We start from the raw sequence: 24,690 nt of genomic DNA, 5'->3' as shown, positions 1-24,690 counted from the left end.
TTGAAATGGCTAGCATAACTTATATTTTACATGCATGGATATTTAATGAAGGTACATTCAAATTATTTGTGGTATTTCAATAAGAAGTACTGACATTTCATTTAAAATGAAAATGAAGTTCACAAGTTATTTTTCTATGTATTAGAAATTTTTAGCGTTAAAAAATGTGACTTGATTACTTATTGTGAAAATAAAAAAAATAATTATCTCATATCACATGACAAGTTGCAAAACAATTTTGAAATTAATTTATGTACGATGGGCGTAAATATCAAGAAAATGGTCAAGACATTTATCCAAAATTTCATCTTATTCATTTGCCCTAATTTGATTTTATTAGTCTTCATAATTTTCACAACAATCTTGAAATTTTCTTTGAGCTGAAAGTCAATACAATTATCCCAAAACGACAATTCAAAAAATAAAAATAGTTTTAAGTGCCATTACAAGGAAATAATGAAAATTGAACCAAACTCCGTATCGATGTAAGAAAAATAATAGAAAATATTGGGAAAAATAACTTCAAATTATTATTTCATTTGTCACAGTTTTACGTGTTTTCTTCAATTATCTCAAATATATATATATAATCTAGTTTCTACATTTAGTATCATTTTTTCTTTTGTTTTTTTTAAAACTAATATACCTCTTGAAAATTACGCAACATTTTTTGAATGAATATAAAGTTTATTTTTATACAATTTTTTTCCTATAATTTTCTTAATTTTTAAGAAAATGCAAAAACAAAAAAAAAGAACCCATATATTTAGGAATTAAGGAGGAATTATATGATTTAACGATTTCTAATACAAAGTAGTCAATATATTATATGAATGGGCACGAGAATTTGACTAACGTTATGAAGCTACGGTATTTTCAAGACAAAAATTATCGCAAAATTAAATTACTTGTTGTTTATATTGGAAAATAATATTTAAAATGTGTGTATTGAATATTTGAATGTTGAATATTTGAATGTTGAAAATAAGAGTTGTAAATATTGAAAATTAGTGTGTGATGATGTAGGTAATGATGTATTTTATTTTTGGATTATTTGTAAAGATTTCCTATAAATAGATCTCTCATTTGTGAAGAAAATCACAATTGAGTAGAGAGAAAAATATTATAAAGTGTGTAGTTTGGTAAATTTTGAGAGTTTGAGATTTTTACTTTTTACCATAAATTTTTACTTTTTCACAACACGTTATCAGCACGAAGCTCTAAAAGTCCTACATACTTTTCCAAGCTCCAAACAGAAGAAAAAGGTAACAAAAATAATTATATTTATTTTACTGTTATTTATTTATTGTGTATTTATTTAATATACAATATAATGTTATTATTAGAAATAATAAAAATAAATTTTTCATAAACTTGTTATAAATCCTGGGAGGATGTTAAGACGACATCCCACACTCCCGGTAAGGGATACGACAAGTATAAAGCCTATAAGGTTTTTAAACAAAATAAATTATGACACTCATTATAATATTATGATATGATATACATAATTATTTAAACATGTCTAATATTATATATATCATATTATTACTATAAAATTATACAAATACATACCTTTATTTTTTTTGTACCCCAACGGTCATAAATGGTAAAAAACGGCTAGTTTTTGCCCTATAAATATGATCTCACAAACACATTCCATCACTCCAACTTTCTCTTCTTCTCTAAAAATTATTCATCATCAAATTTTTCGAAGAAAAAAGAAGATGGCTTTCTCAAGGATATTTTTAATTATTTTGGTTGTCATACTCACGAGTCTTGTATTTATCGGAGAATATCCTCCTCGTGCGTTTTCTTTATTTTTACAAATACTTGTACTTGTTGTTTATCCGTTACTTTGTATTGCAATAATTATTAACTAATAAAATGCATCGTAATTTTTTTTAGTACCACCATGTCAAATTTAACAAAGCTCGAATTTGTTGCGCTCGACATCACGGGAAAGAATTATATGCCATGGACTCTAGATGTAGAAATGCATCTTGAGTCATTGGGTCTAAGCGAGACCATTAAAGAAAATGGCATATGCACGTCACAAGAAAAGGCAAGAGCCATGATATTTTTGCGTCGACATCTCGACGATGGATTGAAATGTGAATATCTGACTGAAAAAAAATCCCATGGCTTTGTGGAAGGGATTAAAAGAAAGATTCGAACATATAAGAGAAGTTATACTTCCGACCGCCCGGGATGAATGGAATACATTGAGATTCCAAGACTTTAAAAAAGTCAGTGATTACAATTCGGCGATGTATAGAATAATCTCGCAATTAAAATTTTGTGGACATGAGGTCACAGAATCTGAGATGCTTGAAAAAACATTTTCCACGTTTCATGCATCAAATATTACTCTACAGCAACAATATAGAGTACGTGGATTCGCGAGATATTCTGAACTCATCGCCTGTCTTCTTGTGGCGGAAAAAAACAACGAGCTATTAATGAGAAATCATCAGTCCCGACCCACTGGATCAACAGCATTTCCAGAAGTAAATGCTGTAAGTAAAAATGAATTTAAACCTGGAAACCAAAATCAAATTCAAAGACAAGGTTTTGGTCGAGGTCGAGGTCGTGGACGTGGACGTGGACGTGGACGTGGAATTGGCCGTGGTCGTGGTCAAGGCCGTGGTTTTGAAAATAATCGAGATAGTTATTTTTATAACTCATCTCAAAAGAACGTCCCAAACCATCCACAGAAAAAGGCATCATGAGAATACAAGTGTTAATGAGAAGCACTCAAAAAGATATGAAAGTTCTTGTTACAGATGTGGTACTCCAGGACATTGGTCCAAAGTTTGTCGAGCCCCTGAGCACCTTTGTAAACTTTATAAAGAATCATTAAAGGGGAAAGAAAAGGAGACCAACTTCACTGAACGCAGTGACCGTTTGAGTGATTCAACTCATTTTGATGCTGGTGATTTTATGAATGATTTCTCTGGAAATGATCAATATGTTGGTGGGATAGAAATGAACAATATTGATGTTGCAGATTTTCTCAACGATTTCTCTGAAAATGAACAATATAATGGTAGAATATAAATGTACAATAATCTATTGTTCATGTATTCATAGAATAATGTTTTATTGTATAATTATGATTTGTGTTATATTTAAATATATATTGCAAGTAATTTATTTCATTGCATATTTTTTTGAAGTTCAAATATGGAAAATGCTATGAGCAAAGCTGAAGTTTGCATACCCGATAGTGGTACAACGCACACTATCCTCCGAGATAAAAGATATTTCTTGGAACTAAAACCAACAAAAACAACGGTGAATACAATATCAGATCCTGTAGACTTGATTAAAGGATGTGGTAAAGCATAATTTTTGTTACCTAATGGTACAAAATTTTTGATCAATGATGCTTTATATTCACCACAATCGAAAAGAAATTTGTTGAGTTTTAATGATATATATTCCCATGGGTATGATACTCAAACAATGAATGAAGGGAATGAGAAATATATGTGTCTTATCACATATAAATCAGGAAAGAAATATGTGATTGAAAAACTACCAATGCTCCCTACTGGATTGCATTATACACATATAAGTCTCATTGAATCAAACATGGTAGTTGATAATTCTTCGATATTAACCAATTGGCATGATCGATTGGGACATCCTGGTTCAACAATGATGCGAAGAATTATAGAAAATACACATGGTCATCCACTGAAAGACCAGAAGATCTTTCAGAATAATAAGTTTCAATGTAAAACATGTTCTCTTGGAAAACTTATTATAAGACCATCACCAGTCAAAATCCAAACTGAATCACCAATGTTTCTTGAACGTATTCAGGGTGATATTTGTGGACCAATCCATCCACCATGTGGACCATTCAGATACTTTATGGTATTGATTGATGCCTCCAGAAGATGGTCACATGTATGTTTATTATCAACTCGAAATGTTACATTTGCAAGATTACTTGCTCAAATAATAAAATTAAGGAATCAATTTCCCGATTATACAATCAAGAAAATTAGACTTGATAATGCTGGTGAATTTACTTCCCAAACTTTCAATGATTATTGTATGTCTATGGGAATCATTGTTGAGCATCCTGTTGCTCATGTACATACACAGAATGGATTGGCTGAATCATTGATTAAACGTCTGCAAATGATTGCTAGACCAATGATTATGAAAACAAAGCTCCCTATTTCTATATGGGGACATGCAATTTTACACGCTGCTTCATTAATTCGCATCAGACCAAGTGCATATCATAAATACTCCCCATTGCAGCTTGCATTTGGTAAAGAACCAGACATTTCTCATCTGAGAATTTTTGGATGTATGGTGTATGTGCCTATTGCACCACCGCAACGAAAGAAAATGGGACCCCAAAGAAATGTTGGAATTTATATCGGTTATGATAGTCCATCAATCATTCGATATCTTGAACCTCAGACAGGCGACGTGTTCACAGCACGTTTTGCTGATTGTCATTTTAATGAGGAAATCTTCTCAATGTTAGGGGGAGAACAGAAACATACCGAAAAGGAAATTACATGGTATGTATCATCATTGTTACATCTGGATCTAAGAACAAAACAATGTGAAAAAGATGTACAACAAATTGTACACTTGCAAAGAATAGCAAATCAAATACCAGATGCATTTGCTGACACAAAAAGGGTAACTAAATCATATATACATGCTGCAAATGCCCCTGCTCGAATTGAAATTCCAAAGAAACAAATGGAAGATACTCATGATGTCATTAAACGCCTGAAGCGTGGAAGGCCAGTCGGTTCCAAGGATAAAAATCCTCGAAAAAGAAAATTCATAGAGAAACACAATGATCACAAAATAAAGAATGACGTTTCTGAAGAAACACATGATGATCACAAAATAGAGAATGGTGTTCCTGAAGAAACACATGATGATGAAAATGTTCTGTCAGAACCACAAACTGACGAGAATCATGAAATCTCTATCAATTTTATTAATACTGGAAAAATATGGAACCGAAAAGATATAGATGAAATTGATGATATATTTTCTTATAATGTGGCAATCGACATCATAAATGATAACGAAGATCATGAACCAAAATCTTTTGGTGAATGTAAAAATCGGCAGGATTAGATAAAATGGAAAGATGCCATCCAGGTTGAATTAAATTCGCTAAATAAACGTAATGTTTTTGGACCTATAGTCCTTACACCTGAAGGTGTAAAACCTGTTGGATACAAATGAGTTTTTATTCGAAAGCGAAATGAGAAAAATGAAATAGTAAGATATAAAGCTCGACTTGTTGCACAAGATTTTTCTCAAAGGCCTGGAATTGATTATGAAGAAACGTATTCTCCTGTGATGGATGCAATTACGTTTCGATATTTGATTAGCTTGGCGGTATCTGAAAATTTAGAAATGCGTCTTATGGATGTTGTTACAGCTTACTTATATGGATCACTTGATAGTAATATATATATGAAAATCCCTGAAGGATTTAAGATGCCTGAAGCACAAAGTTCAAAACCCAGGGAATGTTATTCTGTGAAATTACAAAGATCATTATATGGGTTAAAGCAATCAGGTCGAATGTGGTATAATCGACTAAGTGATCACTTGATGAAAAAGGGATATGTAAATAATTCAATATGCCCTTGTGTTTTCATTAAGAAACAACATCCGGATACGTAATTATTGCTGTATATGTTGATGATTTAAACATCATTGGAACAAATAAAGAAATTCAAGAAGTTGTGTCATACTTGAAGGAAGAATTTGAAATGAAGGATCTTGGAAAAACCAAGTATTGTCTGGGTTTACAAATTGAACAAAAAGAATGTGGAATGTTTGTTCACCAGACAAATTATACAGAAAAGATCCTTAAACTTTTTAATATGGATAAAGCAAATCCTTTAAGTACTCCAATGGTTGTTAGATCATTAAACATAGAAAAGGATCCATTCCGTTCATGTGAAGATGATGATGATATTCTTGGTCCAGAAGTACCATATCTAAGTGCCATCGGTGCCCTTATGTACCTTACAAATTTTACAAGGTCTGATATATCTTTTGCCGTGAATCTGTTGGCAAGATTTAGCACATATCCAACAAAGAGACACTGGAACGGAATTAAACATATATTCCGTTATCTACGAGGAACGACACACTTGGGACTTTTGTATTCAAAAGATGCTAATCCAAGTATAATTGGTTATGCTGATGCTGAATACTTATCTGATCCACACAAGGCACGTTCCCAAACTGGATATGTATTTACTCGTGGAGGCACTGCAATATCTTGGCGTTCTCAGAAACAAACGCTCGTAACAACTTCATCAAATCATGCCGAGATTATTGCACTACATGAAGCAAGTCGTGAATGTGTGTGGTTAAAATCAATGACCCAACATATCCAAATTTCATGCGGATTATCATCTGATGAGAAGCCTGTGATACTATATGAAGATAATGCTGCATGTGTTGCTCAAATGAAAGAAGGATACATAAAAAGCGACAGAACTAAACATATTCCTCCTAAGTTCTTCGCATTCACCAAGGAGCTTGAGAAGAATAGATGTATTGATGTTAGTCACATTCAATCAAGTGAAAACTCATCAGATCTCTTCACAAAGGCACTTCCTACGTCAATATTCAGAAAGCACATATATAATATTGGGATGCGCAATCTACGAAATTTGTGAAGAATTGTTCATGTCAACATCAGGGAGAGTTTACGTGACTGCACTCTTTTTCCCTTACTATGGTTTTTATCCCAATGGGTTTTTCCAAGTAAGGTTTTTAACGAGGCAGTACAAAAACACGTAATGAAGACATCATCGTATCATGATCATCATCACAAGGGGGAGTATTGGAAAATAATATTTAAAATGTGTGTATTGAATATTTGAATGTTAAATATTTGAATGTTGAAAATAAGAGTTGTAAATATTGAAAATTAGTGTGTGATAATGTAGGTAATGATGTATTTTATTTTTGGATTATTTGTAAAGATTTCCTATAAATAGATCTCTCATTTGTGAAGAAAATCACAATTGAGTAGAGAGAAAAATATTATAAAGTGTGTAGTTTGGTAAATTTTGAGAGTTTGAGATTTTTACTTTTTACCATAAATTTTTACTTTTTCACAACAGTTTACATTTTTTCAAAATAAATAATAAAATGGTTTGCGAAGAAATTTAATGCAAGAAACGGTCCAATTTCTGTTTATATGCAAAACAAAAGAAAACATTAACCGGTTCAATTCAAACATCAGGCGTTGAAAATTCTTTCAATATTCAATTAATTAGTCAATGGTCAAAATTACCATTTACATATAAATACACTTGCCCCGTCCCATACTTCTCACTCAAAATCTCAGCGCACTCTTAAAATTCAAGTCCTGAAACCAAAAACAAAAGATATAGATTTCACATAAATCTAGCAGCAAAAAAGAAAATGGCAACCTTAAAATCTTCGAGCTTATTGAAGCCATCCATGTCTTCTTCTTCCCAACAAAAAAGAGTTATCAGGGCAGCTATTAATATCCCGAAACGGGTCACCAGTATTTCTCTTCCCGAGCTCCGAACAATAGGTTTCAATGGAGTCGAACTCCACAGCAGTATTGAAAAGCGCCCGAGTCCCATTAGTATTAACACGGGATTTAAAAGATTCGAGAATAATGGAGCGGATCCTTTGGTGATGGCAAAGATTTACGCGATCTTGGAGGCAGTTGCAGATAGAGTTGAAATGCACAAAAATATCGGAGATCAAAGAACAAATTGGAATAGTCTTCTTTTGAATTCAATCAACGCAATCACTCTGGCCGCTGCGACGATGGCAGGAATTGCTTCCATAAGCGCCGGAGCTCCAGTTGCTGCTCTGAAGCTTTCTTCGTGTTCCATGTACGTGGCCGCAACTGGGATGCTATCGATCGTGAATAAAATTCAGCCGTCTCAGCTGGCGGAAGAACAGAGAAACGCTGTCAGGCTGTTCAAGCAGCTTCAGAATCAAATCCAGACAATGATTTCCGTAGGAAACCCTACGGCAGTCGATGTGAAAGATTTGATGGAAAAAGTGTTGGCTCTGGATAAAGCTTACCCGCTTCCTCTCCTTGGCGTAATGCTGGAAAAATTCCCGGAGACCGTGGAGCCCGCAGTCTGGTGGCCGTCGGAGCGGCGGCGGAGACAGTCAAAAGGGCCATGCGGGAACAAAGATTTCAACGGCTGGAACATGAAATTAGAGGAAGAAATGAGAGAGATTGTTAACGTGATGAGAGTAAAAGATAGAGAAGACTACATGAGATTGGCCAACAAAGCACTAAAACTTAACAAAATTCTCGCCATCATGGCCCCAGTGCTGACGGGTTTAGCGGCCCTGGGTTCCGCATTCGTGGGCTCCCCTTCCCATGGTGGTTGGGCAGTTATGCTGAGCGTTTTAGGCGGCGCGTTGGCTAGTGTTGTCAATGCATTCGAACATGGAGGGCAGGTCGGAATGGTGTTCGAAATGTACCGCAGCAACGCAGGATTCTTCAAACTGTTGGAAGAATCGATTGAATCGAACCTGAGGGAAACGGATTTGGAGAAAAGGGAGAACGGAGAACTATTTGAAACGAAGGTGTGTTTGCAGTTGGGAAGAAGCTTGTCGCAGCTGAGAGATCTTGCGGCGGCGTCCTCGAGTGAAGGGATAGAGATCGATGAGTTTGCGAGCAAGCTTTTCTGAATCTTCTGCATGCATGGTGAATCATTTTGAAATATAAGAAATCATAAGATAAGATGTAAATCTAACATATATAGATTGTGTAAATTTAGGATCACACTATTATATTTTTTCATTCGTTGGAAGACATGCGAATCCAATTGTTTTATAATTTCTAAATATATTCTATATAAATAAGTGAATCACAAGTAACTTGCACCACCAATATTAAAAGTGAAAGTTCATTGTAAAATCAAAATCTCAAAAATATATATGTATAACCTAAATATTTCAAGATACAATATTGATTAAATGGATAGATTATAACAGATAATTATTATATTTTTTTAGTGTAATAACAAGTAATTATTCAAACACTTATTCTTACTAATTTAGTCATTAATTACATAAAATAACACTTACCGCTCAACCAGTTTTTTATATTAATTATATCAATTTGTAGTTCATGGAATCAAATATCAGACTTTTATCAATTGTAAAACAAACTATATAATTATGAGTATGTCTCTTGTGAGACGGTCTCACGAATCTTTATTTTTGAGACGGGTCATACCTACCGTTATTCACAATAAAAAGTAATATTTTTAGCATAAAAAGTAATATTTTTTCATGAATGACCCAAATAATAGATCTGTCTCACAAAATACGACATGTGAGACCGTATCACACAAATTTTTGTCTATAATTATAGATTGAGACGATGATATAATTCAAATACTTAAATCGTAAAATAGCCAGAGCATCAATCGCAACAGATAAAAATCTCTCTACCAATAAGTTTTATTTAATTAATTTTAAAAAATATATATGTTTTAACTTCTCCTATTCATGGTCATTCTATATTACATAACGTGATTGATAGTTTTTTTACTTCTACAATTACATTTTTTTAACTATATTTAAATTTATATTTTTAAATCCAATTATAATTTTATCGATATTTTAAAATAACAAAAATTATCATACTTTGACAAATATATATATATATATATATTTATATTTATATTTATATTGAAATAAGTATAGATAAAGAGAGATGGTTCTGTGGATAAATAAATGAAAATTATTAGCTAATGTGTGGCGCTGGTGAAATAGCTTTGTTCATAATTATTACACAATGTGTGTTAATTATTTTAGATTTATTTATAGGTGGAAAGTGAATGGGCTTTTCCCCATTAAATCTATACATTAATACACTGAGAGCTATGTATTCATTACGCTTGATTCAACAAAATATTATGGTCTTCTATTCTTTCTCCAAAATAATCAGACCATAAAATTCATAATTATCTCTAAAAACGGGAAAAAATAAAAAAGAAATCCGAGTTTGTACAAAAATTAACGAAAAAAGAATTATCCCAAAAAATTATTTAATCAAATAAAAGTATAGAATAAAAATATCTGGTATATACCAAAATATAATATAAATACATACAATCCCAATGCACTGATACAATATATTATGTAGTTCATACAAAATTATTGTATATATTTTTGTTCATCAAAGTGGGCACGTAATTAATAGTTGAGCCACTTATGAATATCAATATTTTTTGGGTAAATATGTTGTACAAGATTTATTCAGTATGATTTATATAACTAACATAATTTACGGATTTTTGCGTTAGTCTGTGAGTTTATTCTATATTTGAATTCTCTTGTCCTAAAAATTAGTAAATCTTATATTAAAAATATTTGGTTTGGATAACAAGTAACAATAATAATAATAATTAAAAAAAATCAGAGAGGGACATGAATGGAAATAAAAGAAGTTAAATTTCAAAAGTACAAAGAGCAACATCGGTTCAAATAAATATAGGACTGAACGTTTTGGTGTTTGGATACAACGAATTAAAACCCTCGATGCTCTTTCTCCGTCCTCCGATCGGTCTCACGTTGTATTCGTCGATAGCATAAAAATGATACAGTTACTGTTTGTTCTGGTGTTCTCGGAGATGGCGTTGATCGTTGTGTTCGTGTTCAAGACGCCGTTTAGGAAGCTGGTTATAATGGCTTTGGACAGGGTCCAACGGGGCCGCGGACCGATTGTGGTGAAGACGGTGGCGGGAACCGTTTTTGTGGTCATGATGTCTACCGTGTACCGTGCGTTGAAGATCCAGAGACGTTGGGTCGACGATGGTGAGGTCAGTCCCACGGATCAGATTCTCCTGGCTAAGAACCTTCTTGAAGCTTCTCTCATGGGTAAACATACTTCAAAATGCCATAATTTGTGCGATATGCTTATTCTTTGTGGAATTGTGATTGCTCGACATCGGTTGTTAATTGTCTACATAGGTCGGATAAATAACTGAGAGTTACATGACTTAGACAATCCTCTCCTTGAAATAATTTTGGGATTGAGTTAGGTCCAAGTTTTAATCTTTAACCTATCGATTTTCCTATCTATATATTATTTTGGAGATTTTTATGATACGATGAGCCGACATTTTTGTATTAGATGGTGTCTATTTGTGTTAATTCATGAGAATGATTGGGCGATATAAGGCGAGGGGCTATAAATTATTTTTAGCTGAAATGAGTATTTTTAGAATAACTAGCACTATAATTATCTTTTTTTTCCCTTCTTGGAGAAGCTGCCTTGCTCTGCTGGTCCGTAGTAGTTAGTACTGCGTACTGATGGATTTGATTTTGGTTGTGCGTAACTAAAGTTTAATATAAGGGATCAAGCAAAAAAATTTGATGGCCGAAAGGTGATCTTGGAAATTCTTACGCCTTAAATTTTCTTGAATCTTTTCTATAAATTTTTGGATTCAGAGATTGATTTAATTTGTTCTGTTTCTTTGGTTGTAAACTGCTATGCATGACTAACTTGGAGAAATCTGGTCAAGCCTTATTTTTAGCGTTTTATCTAGAAAAGTATCTCTGAGCTTCCTATTTGTTAAGTAAGAATATTGGGATCACGTGTATATACTATAGTTCCATGACTGTAAACGTTTTAGAAGTTAAACAAAGGTAGTCCCTTTATTTCATGCGAAGCTTTTTTATAGCGATTTAATCTGGAAAATTATGGATTTGGATGAAGATATATAACCTCCTTCATATTGTCAGGCTACAGACTGCAGCATATTGACGTTTGTCATTATATATAATTCACGATTTTAAGTAGATGAGTAGAATCCTTTCCGGTTTCCTCGTGGGATATGGTGAATCAGGTTTTTGCATGTTACGCAGAACATGAGAATCCAAACGCAACCTTAAAGAGTATGGATAATTTAAATACATAATCTTGAATATGGCAGGCATTTTGTTCACATGGTTTAAAACATTAAGTCTGTACTTCGTCCCATAAGTTGATATGTTTGTTAGAACCTATTCCCAATCCATCTCCATTAAATTTAGCATTGGAAGTTAACATGAATATTACTCTTTAATATATGATCTCTCGACCAGATTTTTGGTCAGAAGGTCTAGGTTCAATGCCAATACATAAAATTTCTGATCTTGCTTCCTCACTTTTATTATTAAACTGTCGATGCCAAATTCCCTTGGATTTTTTTTCCTGTTATCGGTTTAATATAAGTGATTTTGTGCAGGATTCTCCTTATTCGTTGGACTGATGATTGATAGATTGCATCATTATATTCGAGAACTGCGCATAAGGAGAAAGACAATGGAAGCTGTAAAGAAACAAAGTCGGGTTTTTGAGGATGTTATGCCTCCAGTTTCTGAGGAAATCAAAGCACTGGAAACAGAGACAGCGTCGTTGCACAATAGGATCCAGCAGCTCGAGACACGCCTTGAAGAGAAGTCTAAAGAAGCAAGCAGTGCAGAAGCCAATGCATTAGCTTTGAGAAAGCAATCAGAAGGATTTCTTCTTGAATACGACAGATTGCTTGAAGAAAACCAGAACCTTAGAAGCCAGCTGCAATCTCTAGACCGGAGATTGTCACATTCAAATAGCAAGAAAGTTATGTGAGGGACCATGATTTGTGGTTTTCTTTTCCTCAGTCATTGAATTGCGCTGCTGAATTATTGTTCATAACATAAAGGCTTTATGAATACAATCAAATACCAAAAGAAAAAAGATAGATTGAAGAACAAACTGTTCGCTTGTAATTATTTACTATGCACGATCAATCCTCGGTAGCAATCGATTAATTTTTTTCCCTGTCGAGTTTGGTCAAATTTTTTAGTCTTGTTGTGTCGGTTTGCATTGTTTTTGCAAAACAAGTAGTGAAGAATGGATCTAAGCTTTCAAAGTTTTGCATTATTAGGTTGAACATGCAATTCAAATGTGCATTTTTTTAAAAAGAAATATAATTCGTTTCGATTTTTTATTGTACTGTTTCTTGACAATAACTATTAGCTACATTCCCATGAAATTGGAGACGAAGACAATAGAAGGTGCAACGATTAAAACTAGTTGGTCATGTCAAATGGGGAAGGCATATATAGTGGATGTGACAGCTTACGCTAGATTGAGAAGTTTGCACTAAACAACCAACTCTAATTCTGAATGCAGTTGGTTGGCTTTCATGTTGTCACGCCAATACATCCATATCTACGGCACTTCTATTATACATCTTTTTCCCTTTGTAGAAATGAGATCCCTTCAGTGAAAAGGATGACAGCAAAGTTTGACGCCAAATAAAGGAAACTTAAATTTATCCCCTATTTTCAAACATATAATTGATGGTTCGATTAAGTAAACTTGAATGGCGACGACTCTTGAGTCTCGAGAGCGTATGCAATGTTCTCAAAACATGGTCCATTTCCCCCAAAAAAAAAAACAATTAAATTTAATTTAATAGACTCCAAAAATTACTCCAGTTCAACTAAAAAAGAAAAAAAATTACAAATAAATGCTTTCAAAAACTATTAATATGCTATTAATATACTTGTCACAAAAATTAATAATTAAATTTGAAAAAAGAACTAAAAATCAAATTTAAAATTTTATGATTTTTTAAAGACTTCCTATACAAATTTAATTTTCGAGAATTTAATTTCTATCGCAAAGCCAAAGATCAGGAATCACCTATGAACATGATCATGGGGTCAGTGTGATTTTATCGGATAAATTTTTTTAAAGAAAACCATGATATTATTTTAAGTTTATTCACACCAATTTTAATATATAGCTTAAGAAATAATTAAATAAAAAATAATAAAGCACTAATTGTCAACAATTCTTTATTTATAATAATATGTTATTCAATATTCAGACAGCTTACTCTATAATGTTAAAAGTAACAGTTTGATACGTCAAATATCAGCATCAGGTTAAACGAAGAGCAAACTGCATTACACCCTGTTTAAGGTACAAGTCGACACCATAAAATCAACCGTCTAAACTCACACATAAACAGAGATGAGTATTCACATCCAGGAGGGCTGGCAGGTTTCCCTTTGATCTCAAGCCGCTTCAGCGAATCCGACTCTCAGGTTTCCGTAATCAAACACAGTGTGGTACCGACCCATAAACATATCTCCCAAGATCCTGCAAGAATCGTTTCAATGGCATGTATATAACAGAACATTCATCATAAATATAAATTACAATGAAGAGGAGGACATGGAAGGAAATAATGTTACCAAAGAGGCCCACGAGGCGGGGGAACATCTAAACCAGTGAAACCACTTATGCACTGTGCTGCAGCGCCTTCCCCGACTTTGAGTATGTACTGATAAAACGCGATAAAATAAAAATAACCATCATCAGTATTGAACATCAACGTCAAAATTTTAGCCTTCTAAAGAGTGGGTTCAAACTATAATTTTAAACAAGATTGTCTCCTCAAATGATCGAGGAAAGTGATATTAGTTGCTTGAGAACTAACCAAGTTAGTATAATATCTTACGTATCTCATTCTTGTTAAAAACAAAAAAAAAGGAGATTGAACTTGATACATACAATCAAGTGAATTAATATTAAATTAGTAAAATAAAGTAAAAACCAAGGAGTTCATATAGATTGCCTACGGTTAAAAAATTGAGTCAAAAGTTAACCATGGTTACAGTTTTTGCCCATTGTGCATTCTGGAAGCTAACAAAATCACGTGTCTTCGGTTCCGGTTATGGTTTTAAATCGAAACTATAAAAGACAATTTCATTCAGTTTTCATGGTGATAACCAAACAATATTCAGCCTGATAACTAGGACGAAATTAGGGCTGTAAGAGGAACGTGAAATCTTTGCCAATAAAGAACATGAAAAACATAGAAGCCTAAATTATGGATTTATTACTAAAAAAACAAAAGAGAAAACACAGTAAGCTTCAAAACTTCAATGCTCGTGGTGGTGGTGGTAGAAAAAACAAACCAACCACCAAGTAGCCCGCTTTGATTCAAATTTTAGAACACACAGAATAATTATCCAGTAACGAGAATTATGGTTTACTTCGTACCTCTTTTGGGGACAGATCAAAAACTTTTCCACCGATTGTGAAGGAAACATTAGGCATAGAAGATATGCTTCCACACTCAACAGCTGATTCTCCCATTGGACTAGGAAGCCGTTCACAAAGCTGTGAAAGTTCATGAGTTTTATGTGTCAACCAGTATAAGATCAAAACAAAAAACTCGCATCCAGAAACACAAAAGTTTACCTCATTGACATAGTTCAAGATGCGATCTTGTGTCTGATTCTGCCTCAGTTGATTTTGCATCCAAACAACGGCCATTTCACATGTAGAACACATGGCATCATGCAAACCAGATGATATGCCATTTTTCTCATCTACTACACTCTCAATGCCAGCACTATGTGCAGACATCAAAGAATAAAAAAAAAAGTATCATGCATGGAAATCCAACAGTCACAAAACCAATCATTAAGGAAACAAAAATTTAGAACTGGTGTGGGGAAAAGTGAAAAGGACAAACCTAACACCATGACGTCCATCAAAAGTGCATAGACCAACTTGGGAACAAATCTTCTTTGGTTGTGCCTAAGGTCATATGGAATACAAGTTTCAGGAATAACAAACAGGAGCCACCTGAAACCTTTAAGACTGTAAACTTGACATAGTAAACTACCTCTGACATAAGCAAATCCATAATTGTCTGCCCATATTGTTCAACCACAGCCTTGCATTCTTGGCTGACAACTCCAGTAGCTCCAATAGCATGATTAATCATGGTAACCACCGTCTACAGACATACAAGGAATAAGCGCAAACTACTATGCAAGAGAACAGTAGGTCACGAAAACTGAAAACCACTCCCCTCCCATATCACTGATATGATAAAACAACTTGTTTTGACGATAATATTTCAAAAATTGAAAAATTGTCTGAAGAGTTGGTTTGGTAGGATGAAACCAGCACATACAGTTGGACCTGCAAAGAGAGAAGTCCCAGAGTCTGCGATAGCAGAACATCCACCACTGCAGTAACCTAACAATACAGTACATGCAAGGGTAATTCATCACAGTGCAAGTTAATTAGTTAATTCTGAATGAAAACCATCTTCCAGACAAAAAAAAGCATATTCTTGTTTTATTATATTATTTATAATTACAGTAAATGATACATCACGAAGCATTGCAGCACATATACCACTCGCTTCACCATCAATGAGAACATCACCCATGTCAAACTGTAAACAGAAAATCCAGTATTAAAGAAAGAACCATAGTAATCAAACTATATCCTTTGTATCATGACAACCAACCTGCCAATAGCCTTTCTGGGTCACTGGAACATACGTGTGTTCACCCTTGTAATGATTAGGATCGACTCCACCAAAAACCAGTTCACCCCCCTCTTCTTCCTCCACATGACGGTTAAGCCAAAATGAGAATACGGGCTCCTTGACAAGACCTTGTTCAACCATGTTGTACCTTCAAGGAATGCAAACTCACCCATGACAAAGTATTCCAACAAACGAAAAAGAAATACGACCATTTTAGTAACCATCTGCATTCCAGGTCACATGACGAAAACTAATGTTCTGATTATGAGAAAAAATTTAATATCTTTTTTCTCAAAAATAACATGCCAAACAACGCTACAGAAAAAGGGTCCAACACTTAGTCACTTACCATACTGGGGTAGCGTCTCCAACTGAGATCTCTTTGAAACCAAGTCCCAATATGCCATCAAACTTTGCTGCCAAAAACGTAACACCAGGTTCTCGTGTTGCCTCAATGAATTCCTGGACAGATCAGCACTTTACTGTGAATTACTACATATAATAATAGTACATAGCGAAAACCAAAAGGGGAATGGGAAACCTGGCCCTCGACAACTAGGTCCCCAACTTTGACGTGATCCTCGCTAAAGAATCCCGATATAGCTCCTGTCCCATAATGTATTGCAGCGGATTTTCCTGTACAAAGATTGTTTTGTATCTAAGAATATTACACGGACTCTTAAAGTATAACAAACCCAACAAATAAATAGCAAAGAACCAAAGATAACATAATATGGTTGATTCAAATATAATAACAATGGCAACAGATCAATGGAATTTTATGACAAGCCAAATAACGTTTGATACTTTATCATCACATAAGAATAAAACATGAATCATGATGATGCTATGGCATTTGATGCACGAATGATGCATCTGATATGCCCATTTTATGCATCCAAATGTTTGGACAATTTTAAGTGAGGGGGTTAATTATCATCCTCAGCTAGCAATAAAAGTTGAACACTAAATCTTGAGATAATAATAAATTACCACATTTCGCCCGACTTAAAAGAGAATATGATTGAGCTCATGCGTAAAAAAATGAATATGGAAATAAGATGAGAAGAATTAATGAAATAAATAACAAACCATTCTTTTTGTAAGAACTCGACTCTCCTGCCTTGTACTTGGCATGGAAGTAACATGCAACCTGCACCAAAATATGTCAATTTTCAAATATTCTTCCATCTCTACCCACTGATAAAAATGGCTGATAGTGACATTTTTTTCTCACATAACATAGACAAAGGTTTCAGAGTCCAGACTTACAGAAAAATAGCATTTTTTGGATGGCACCCATAGATTAGAGCTACCAGTGTCAAAAATCACGGTGAATTTCTGTGGAGGAGTGCCAATTCCGATCTCTCCAAAGTACTGAGCATCCAAGTAGTTCTTCAGTCCTACAATATCGGTGTCTGCATCACCCCTGAGCCTACCTCGGAAATTGTAATTCCTTATCGAAGCTTTCAATCCTTCCCCTTCTTTGGACTCAAGATGAGTAGGAAGTGCATTGTTTTGATCCACCTTCAGCTTCTTGAGTCCAATTCTGACCAACCCATCATTTGATACAGAAAAGGCAAGAGAGAACAAGAAGCTTGAAAGCAACAAGGTGGAGGCTAGAGCTTTAAATATCATCCCCATTTTGACCTACATCGTCATCAAATTAAAACAGAATTCTATTACATACCCATAATGGCGACATCAATTTCTAAATTAGCCATTGAATGCTCAAAGCATCAAGCAAAATTGTCCGCAAGATTGTAATGTCATCTACATTAAACTGATGATTTCTTTTTTCAGACAATATATTCTGCCAGTAATATGAAAATCCTACTAATTCTTTATAATAAACCCCACCAAAGTGACTAATTAATCAAATTCAATGATCCGAGAGATCTTAGACAAGGGTTAAAGCCACCAAAGTGACTAATTAATCAGATTCAATGATCGGAGAGATCTAAGACAAGGGTTAAAGCTTACATTGCACAAAAGGTAAAAAATTTACAGGAAAAAATCAATTTACCTCAAATTCGATACGATCATAACACATTTTTTCAGAAAAGTACCGATCAGAAACTTTAATAAAACTTTTAAAAAAAGAAAGAAACAAAAGTCCACCACCCAGAAGTAAAGATAAATTATTCCATTTTCAACACGCAACATGTCAAGCAAGAAAAGAATAACAGATGACCGGACGACAAAGGAAACAGAGGGAAATAAAAACATGATCACAAACAATCAGTTAAAAATTTTAAACATAAAACCCATAATAAAAAAATTTATAAAAGCACGAACCAGCATAAAAATCCAGAAAATCAATTCGAAACCGAATTGACAGCAAACTACACAAAGCCATTTTCGAAACAAAACCTCAAACCCTAAAATTTCACCAATCTTTCTCGATGATGCCACCCACAAAGAAAACCCACGAAATTAATCAACATAATGAACTGTAAACAAGTAAATTAATAATCGGAAAATGCAGCACTCACCGACAATGTAGAACCAGAGAAAGAAATATGAATAACAAGGAGCGCTTTGTGATAGAAAAACGAGGAGCAAAGAGCGTTAAATAAGAGGAAAGCACCGTTCAGCTACTGCTGCGAGGAAATCCCACCCGTTGATCACAAAGCCTTCTGCATTTAAACCGTCGGATTTGTAGAGACATTTTTTTAAAAAAAGATAACATAAAGTATTTAATTGATAACGACGGAGTAACGTGAAGTGTGCTGATAAGAAATTATTATAAAAAGAAAATGAAAATAATATCGTCACATATATTTCAAAATCAATTCTTTTTAAATTTGTCCATTATAAATAAATATATCTAAATAATCAAAAATGAATTTAAAAATAATAATAATTTCGCGTCCATTATTTGCAGTTTAATAGTGCTTGAAATGCTTGGATTTGTCTCTTGTGAAATGGTTTGCTATCAAAAAGTCAAGGCAGATGGAACAATATCGACGAGTTTTCTTCGAAGCTAAGCAATGCATAGAATCTCAAAAAATATTATTTTTTGAAAATTGCATTTTTTTTGTGGATGTTTGCTTATTTGCCAATTTTTGGCAATTTTCGTTTTTTCATCTAGATACACACTAATATCATATTAGCATTACGTCGGAAAATAATTAAAACTTTCAGAAAACAAAAACAACATACTAAAAGTGAAATTAGATCACATAAAACTAAAATGACAAAGAAGCAAATACATAATACTAAAAATATAAATTTCCCCATTTTTTGTTTAACTGAACATAAATATTTTAAGATGTCTTTTGTAAAGCCTACCCGGTTCCATGAACCCTGATCCCAAACTTAATTTTAAACTAATTACTTAACATATACATAACGGCAAAAACTTGTGTGAGACGGTCTCACGGGTCGTATTTGTGAGACGGATCTCTTATTTGGAGTGAGTCTAAGCTCTGAGATCTTGTTAAGATACGAACTTGAGTTTAACTACAACCCAAAAAGTAGTTCAATGGATGGAATTATACAAATTCATATATATAATTCTCAAAAACTTAATTAAATCGACGTAGGATATTTGTTATATTGTCAAAAATAACATAACTAATTTGGGAGCTCCATAAATCAGAGCATATATAGAAGTGAGAAGTCGATGGGCATAACAATTGGAAGATAATGAGGCGATATTTTGTAGGAACGAGTCATCACACATACATGCGCATATACTAACAACGCACGGAAATAAATATATACATGTTTTAATTAATCAAAATTTATGTTCTCTTTGAAAATTATCAAATGCGTACTGATTTAAAAATGTTCTCTTAATTATCACATGTTTTTTCCTCTTTAAAATTCATACTGAATCATAAGATTTATAAATATTTTCTTACCCAAGATCAACATATAGTTTTGGTCAATTACATATATAATGATTTATAAAACCGTCTTACATTTATTAATGAAAGATTATATATGTTTCCAACTATGGACAACGTATTTTAAAGGGAAAATAGTTTTTTTTTATCCATCAACTTTTTCAATTTTGGGTTTTGATCAACTAATTAGTTTTTAAGATTTTGTTGTTGTACACTAACTTTTCATTTTGAGCTATTTTGTTTCAAATATTGGTGTGACATCAGAAAATACTGACGTCGTGTCGGAAAACAATGACATGACTCAGGAAAACGTTGACTTGACAAACTTACATGTCAACAATTTCGAAAAAAAATAAACAATGAAAAGTTAGTCTACCAAAACAAAAATTTGACAAATTATAAAACAAAACTAAAAAACGAACAAGTTAATGGAACTAAAAAAAATCATTTTTCCTATTTTAAAATAGTATTATATTATATAACCATATACAATATTGGTGAAGACTGATGGAAAAAAAATTAAATCGAATGTAATTTCTGTACTGAAAAAAATTTAGTTTATAAAAATTGAAAACAAGAAAATAATATCTAGTTTCTTATCTCGAGATGGATGATATGTCAAAGAATATCATGAATTCAAACAATACCCTAATCCTGGCTCGTATTATCTAAAGATGAGCACCGCAGTTTCTAATGTGTTTTTTCTTATACAAATGAGGCTGGTTTTGTTTTAACATGGATTCGAACATCCGTCGAGACTCGTTCGCCAAGAGTGAGAATTGTTGCTCATGCAGCCATTAGGCTAAACTACGATAATAGTCGTCTGACAGTTAATTATTGCTAGCAGAAATCAACGTTTCGTTGCGACGAAAGTCTGCTAAAAGTCGATGATTTAATTTATAAGTTTAACCAATTTCCAAAGGAATCAAATAACGGGTTAATCACATAAAGGCTGGAGTTGTAGACTTCCATTATCAAATTAAAATATACTTTTCACAACTGGTCCTCTAATTTACAGATCATCAGATCGAAAATGTTTAAAGAAAGAAAGAAAGAAAATCGAGAAGTGAAAAGAAAATGTTACCTCTTTCCCCGTTTGATACATCAATGCAACAGTAATATGAACAAGTGAAACCTGATCACTGCTACGGTAAAAAGTTTGGAAAAATGTGATAGTAATACCATATAAACCAGAACAATTTGATTATTTTCCATGTTAACTATTTGTTTTGTGGCTGGCAGAGGTATTTGCGTTGACTTTAGAGTTATTTGGGTGAGATGTTCCACCGATGATTGAGGAGATGGCGGCAGCAAGAGCGGTGGTGAAGTTGGGATCGGCTGCGATTGCCGCGGTTGTGGCGCTGAGGGTGTCCTCGAATAATGGGTGATTCCCCACAGGATGAAGTTGTGGATGCTGCCGCGATTGACCGTCTTTAGACATTTGGAGACCCGAAAACTTGGACTCATTGTACATGACTTGGCCTAATATCTGAGGAATATTCGGCGGAGTCGACATGGAGGCGATGTTTTGATGGGTAGGAATCGGAAACTGGGACCTGGAATAGCGCTTGTGGTCTTTGCAATTGCATTGAGTTTGGAGATTGTGTGAGGTCAAGTGTGATTGTTGGAAATGGAGCTGAAGCGGAGATTGTAGCCACATAATTCGATGAGCATGGAACCATGTTTCTTGCTAGAAAATTAGGGTTCAACAACACGTCGGAGCTTGGCATGGAGCCTGAGAGAAGCATGTCCGCCGCCGCTGATGTGGTGGAGGCCATGGCCATGGCGGTGGGAGGCAGTGGGTGGTTATGTGTTCCCTCGTAGGTTGTGACCAAGATTGTTTGGTCTGCAGCGCACCTTTGGATCTGTAATTTCCGAGCCATGAAACTAAATGTTAGCCTAAGTTATGTGATGCATTACCATGCATCATAATCGTTTTTTTTAGTTGAATTATTAATCATTAATCAATAAAATAGGTCAGATCAGTAGCATACTAAATATGATTTTTTGTGACTCAGTTCCATATATCGAATTTGACTCTTACGCATAGGAACTTGCACCAAAAACTTCAACAAAAGATAATGTAATCTTTAACTAAATAAAGTTGAAAACTTCGACAAAACGTAATTGAAAACTTCAATAAAATATAAGAACACAAATATTATTGGGTCATGATACTTAACTAAAATCTTATACTCCGATATAATAGTTCATACGTAGACCAATTGTTAGATTGAATTGCTATTGTGTTTTTTTATCTTGTGATTCTCAGTGATAAATATATCTGGTCACGTACTTGTTTGCGTACTGGACAACCGACTGCCATGGTGCACCTATAATATGCTCGTGGACATGGATTCCCCTTAGCCATCTTCTGTCCGTACTTTCTCCATTCACATCCATCTGGAATCTATGACAAATCATTGTAAAATCGTTTTTAGTGCCAGAAAGAAAACACCCTCTTAGACCACAAGCAACAACTTAAATCAACCAATGCAAATAGCTACCATAGGAGCTTCGGATCGTGCTCGAACTGAGACACGAGCTTTCCTCATCGTGGCTTCATTGGACTGATCAAGCTTGGGGGGATACAACTTGGGAAACTTGTTCAGAGCGCAGTCTTCCAATTCCGGGCTCTCCTCTCGGCCAATCCTCTTGCTCCTCGCCAATTGTTCCGTGACGTGTGGGGATCCTGACCGAGGTTTTTCCTCTGATGTTGAGTTAGAATATACCTCACTGGCTAATTTGTTGACGGCACCAGGAGACAGGTCTGAGAACTGTCTAGGAGTCATCATCACCCCTCTATTTTCTTGTTTCTTCTCTTCAGAATTTCTGTCAGCGATCTGATATAAATACAACCAGCAAAAAAAACATTGAAGTTTCTTATTAAATTAACTGAAACAGAAACTTATAAAATGGTGAAATCTTAAAGAACTAATCGAACAGATTGAGTATAAGTCAATTGATTACCTCGTGTACGTGTTTCTGTGAGTTCGGAGCTGTCGAATTTTGTTGGTGTTGCATCAAAGCGGCAAGATGCATCTGCAGGCCGGTGTAACTGTTACAACTTTGAGTAAGCATCCCTCGTAACCTGTGATTTTCAGCGTTCATTTTGTCAAGCTCGATTTGAAGCTGAGCTACCTAATCAAGCACGCAAAAATAATCACAAATAAATAAATTGATAAAAGAAAGATTCGAAGTGGAGGCTGAGAATTACTCAAAAGCAATGTAACAGTTCCATATATCCTTGACGGATATTTACCTCATATTTGGCTCGTTTATCTTCTGCGTCAAAACATATCCCATCATCCACCGTAGATTGATCACTTCCAGTTTTTCCGGTCACAAGTTGCAAACCAGTCTACATCAAAATAAAAGCAATAAATAAATCTTACTATTAAAAAAAAAATCCAACGGTTAGTGAAGCAGTATCAATCATTGAGTTACATTAATTGAACGTATGCTAACATTGACGTCCTCATTTGAATCTTCCTTCTTCACGAAAGGATCGCAGTCATTAACAGGCCTTCTCTTCTCAGAGAAGAAGTCTAATTCACCCAACTCCAACCGCTGATCCGCACCGGACAAAGACGTAGCTTGTTCTTCCTTACAACTGGAATCAACAGGAAACATAATCAAACCGACCTTTCGACGATCGAACCTCGGGATTAGATGGTTGGCTTCGAAAGTATGTTTGGCAGCCTGGCTCCCTAAAAACGCTGCTTGATCAGGATTTTCGATGGTAAGACCCCATCCTTTCCCCATAAATATAATGGAAATTCAAGAAGCGGAGAAGACAAAGAAAGGGAAAACTATTTGGATTCTTGAGAAAGGAAGCTGCAGAATACAAAGAGTCTAAGAAGGCGTTCACAAATGCAACGAACAAGTTTATATATAAAAAAAGCCGAAAGGGTATTTGGAAGTTTGATCCGACGTTTCATGCAAGTGAGAAAACCGAAGGTGGTTCGGTATAAAAGTTACGTAAGATGGTACGTCAAAGTGGGCTCAGGTCCAACAGTGGAAAACTCCCGTTTACCTCGTTCTTGATATATAAAACAGGAAGCGCTATGATTCATTTATGTTTTTTCTTCCCTTAATAAAACAAATACAAACTATTTTCACACTTTCGCATAAAATTTCTCGTCCATTTGTTTAAAATACGTTGATTCAACGACGATATAATATATGCATACACATCCAAGTATGTATTAGTCCAAACTCAATTTTAAATCTTAATGGAATATAGCAGCTAGCAAGGCCCGCATGTTAGACTTGGGGGAAGAAAGATCAAATAAGCGAGTGGAAGGGGGGGCCATTTTAGTCAAAACCGAAATTGACTCAGCCACGGAGGAGCTTTATAAAAATGCACAGGCCCAAGCTATGCGGCGCGTTCCACGTGATCGAAAACAAAAGGTGGGGCAAAGTCAACCAATTTGACGGTCAGATCTGGTGCAGCTTACTGACCCAACCCA

At 34.4% G+C, this 24,690-nt stretch overlaps 3 protein-coding genes and 1 pseudogene across 3 annotated transcripts; 2 read left to right on the top strand and 2 right to left on the bottom strand.

Annotated features, from left to right (window-relative positions):
* Positions 1 to 7,379: 7,379 nt before the first annotated feature.
* LOC142504560 (putative F-box protein At4g22030) lies at positions 7,380 to 8,712 on the top strand. The gene has a single exon (XM_075617416.1). It carries the CDS (start codon positions 7,450 to 7,452, stop codon positions 8,710 to 8,712), a length of 1,263 nt encoding a protein of 420 aa, XP_075473531.1. The 5' UTR covers positions 7,380 to 7,449.
* A 1,800-nt stretch (positions 8,713 to 10,512) lies between these two features.
* LOC142555867 (uncharacterized) lies at positions 10,513 to 12,838 on the top strand. Its single transcript, XM_075666991.1, has 2 exons — positions 10,513 to 10,911; positions 12,264 to 12,838. The coding sequence occupies exons 1-2, from the start codon at positions 10,629 to 10,631 to the stop codon at positions 12,644 to 12,646; spliced, it is 666 nt and encodes a 221-aa protein (XP_075523106.1). The 5' UTR covers positions 10,513 to 10,628; the 3' UTR covers positions 12,647 to 12,838.
* A 1,010-nt stretch (positions 12,839 to 13,848) lies between these two features.
* On the bottom strand, positions 13,849 to 19,054 carry LOC142555865 (aspartic proteinase-like). The gene is made up of 14 exons (XM_075666990.1): positions 18,860 to 19,054; positions 17,637 to 18,014; positions 17,457 to 17,517; positions 16,906 to 17,000; positions 16,714 to 16,826; positions 16,344 to 16,512; positions 16,229 to 16,268; positions 16,002 to 16,066; positions 15,708 to 15,821; positions 15,555 to 15,619; positions 15,278 to 15,431; positions 15,077 to 15,196; positions 14,266 to 14,354; positions 13,849 to 14,170 (listed from the first exon to the last, which is right to left on the bottom strand). The coding sequence occupies exons 2-14, from the start codon at positions 18,006 to 18,008 to the stop codon at positions 14,086 to 14,088; spliced, it is 1,542 nt and encodes a 513-aa protein (XP_075523105.1). The 5' UTR covers positions 18,009 to 18,014; positions 18,860 to 19,054; the 3' UTR covers positions 13,849 to 14,085.
* Positions 19,055 to 21,285: 2,231 nt separating this feature from the next.
* On the bottom strand, positions 21,286 to 24,375 carry LOC142555864 (WRKY transcription factor 6-like; annotated as a pseudogene).
* Positions 24,376 to 24,690: the final 315 nt, after the last annotated feature.

The sequence above is a fragment of the Primulina tabacum genome, chromosome 9, assembly GCF_025594145.1.
Source record: "Primulina tabacum isolate GXHZ01 chromosome 9, ASM2559414v2, whole genome shotgun sequence".
NCBI lineage: Eukaryota > Viridiplantae > Streptophyta > Magnoliopsida > Lamiales > Gesneriaceae > Primulina > Primulina tabacum.
The sequence above is the reverse complement of the archived record's forward strand: the minus strand, read 5'-3'. Positions and strand labels throughout refer to the sequence as shown.

Bases quoted from the DNA above. Each gene is read 5' to 3' on its own strand.
- LOC142555867 (XM_075666991.1), top strand. From the start codon at position 10,629: ATGATACAGTTACTGTTTGTTCTGGTGTTCTCGGAGATGGCGTTGATC. The intron at 10,912-12,263 runs GTAAACATACTT...GATTTTGTGCAG, and splicing joins TCTTGAAGCTTCTCTCATGG to GATTCTCCTTATTCGTTGGA.
- LOC142504560 (XM_075617416.1), top strand. From the start codon at position 7,450: ATGGCAACCTTAAAATCTTCGAGCTTATTGAAGCCATCCATGTCTTCT.
- LOC142555865 (XM_075666990.1), bottom strand. From the start codon at position 18,008: ATGGGGATGATATTTAAAGCTCTAGCCTCCACCTTGTTGCTTTCAAGC. The intron at 16,067-16,228 runs GTATATGTGCTG...CTGTATTGTTAG, and splicing joins CATTGATGGTGAAGCGAGTG to GTTACTGCAGTGGTGGATGT. The intron at 14,355-15,076 runs GTACGAAGTAAA...GCGTTTTATCAG, and splicing joins TTGATCTGTCCCCAAAAGAG to TACATACTCAAAGTCGGGGA.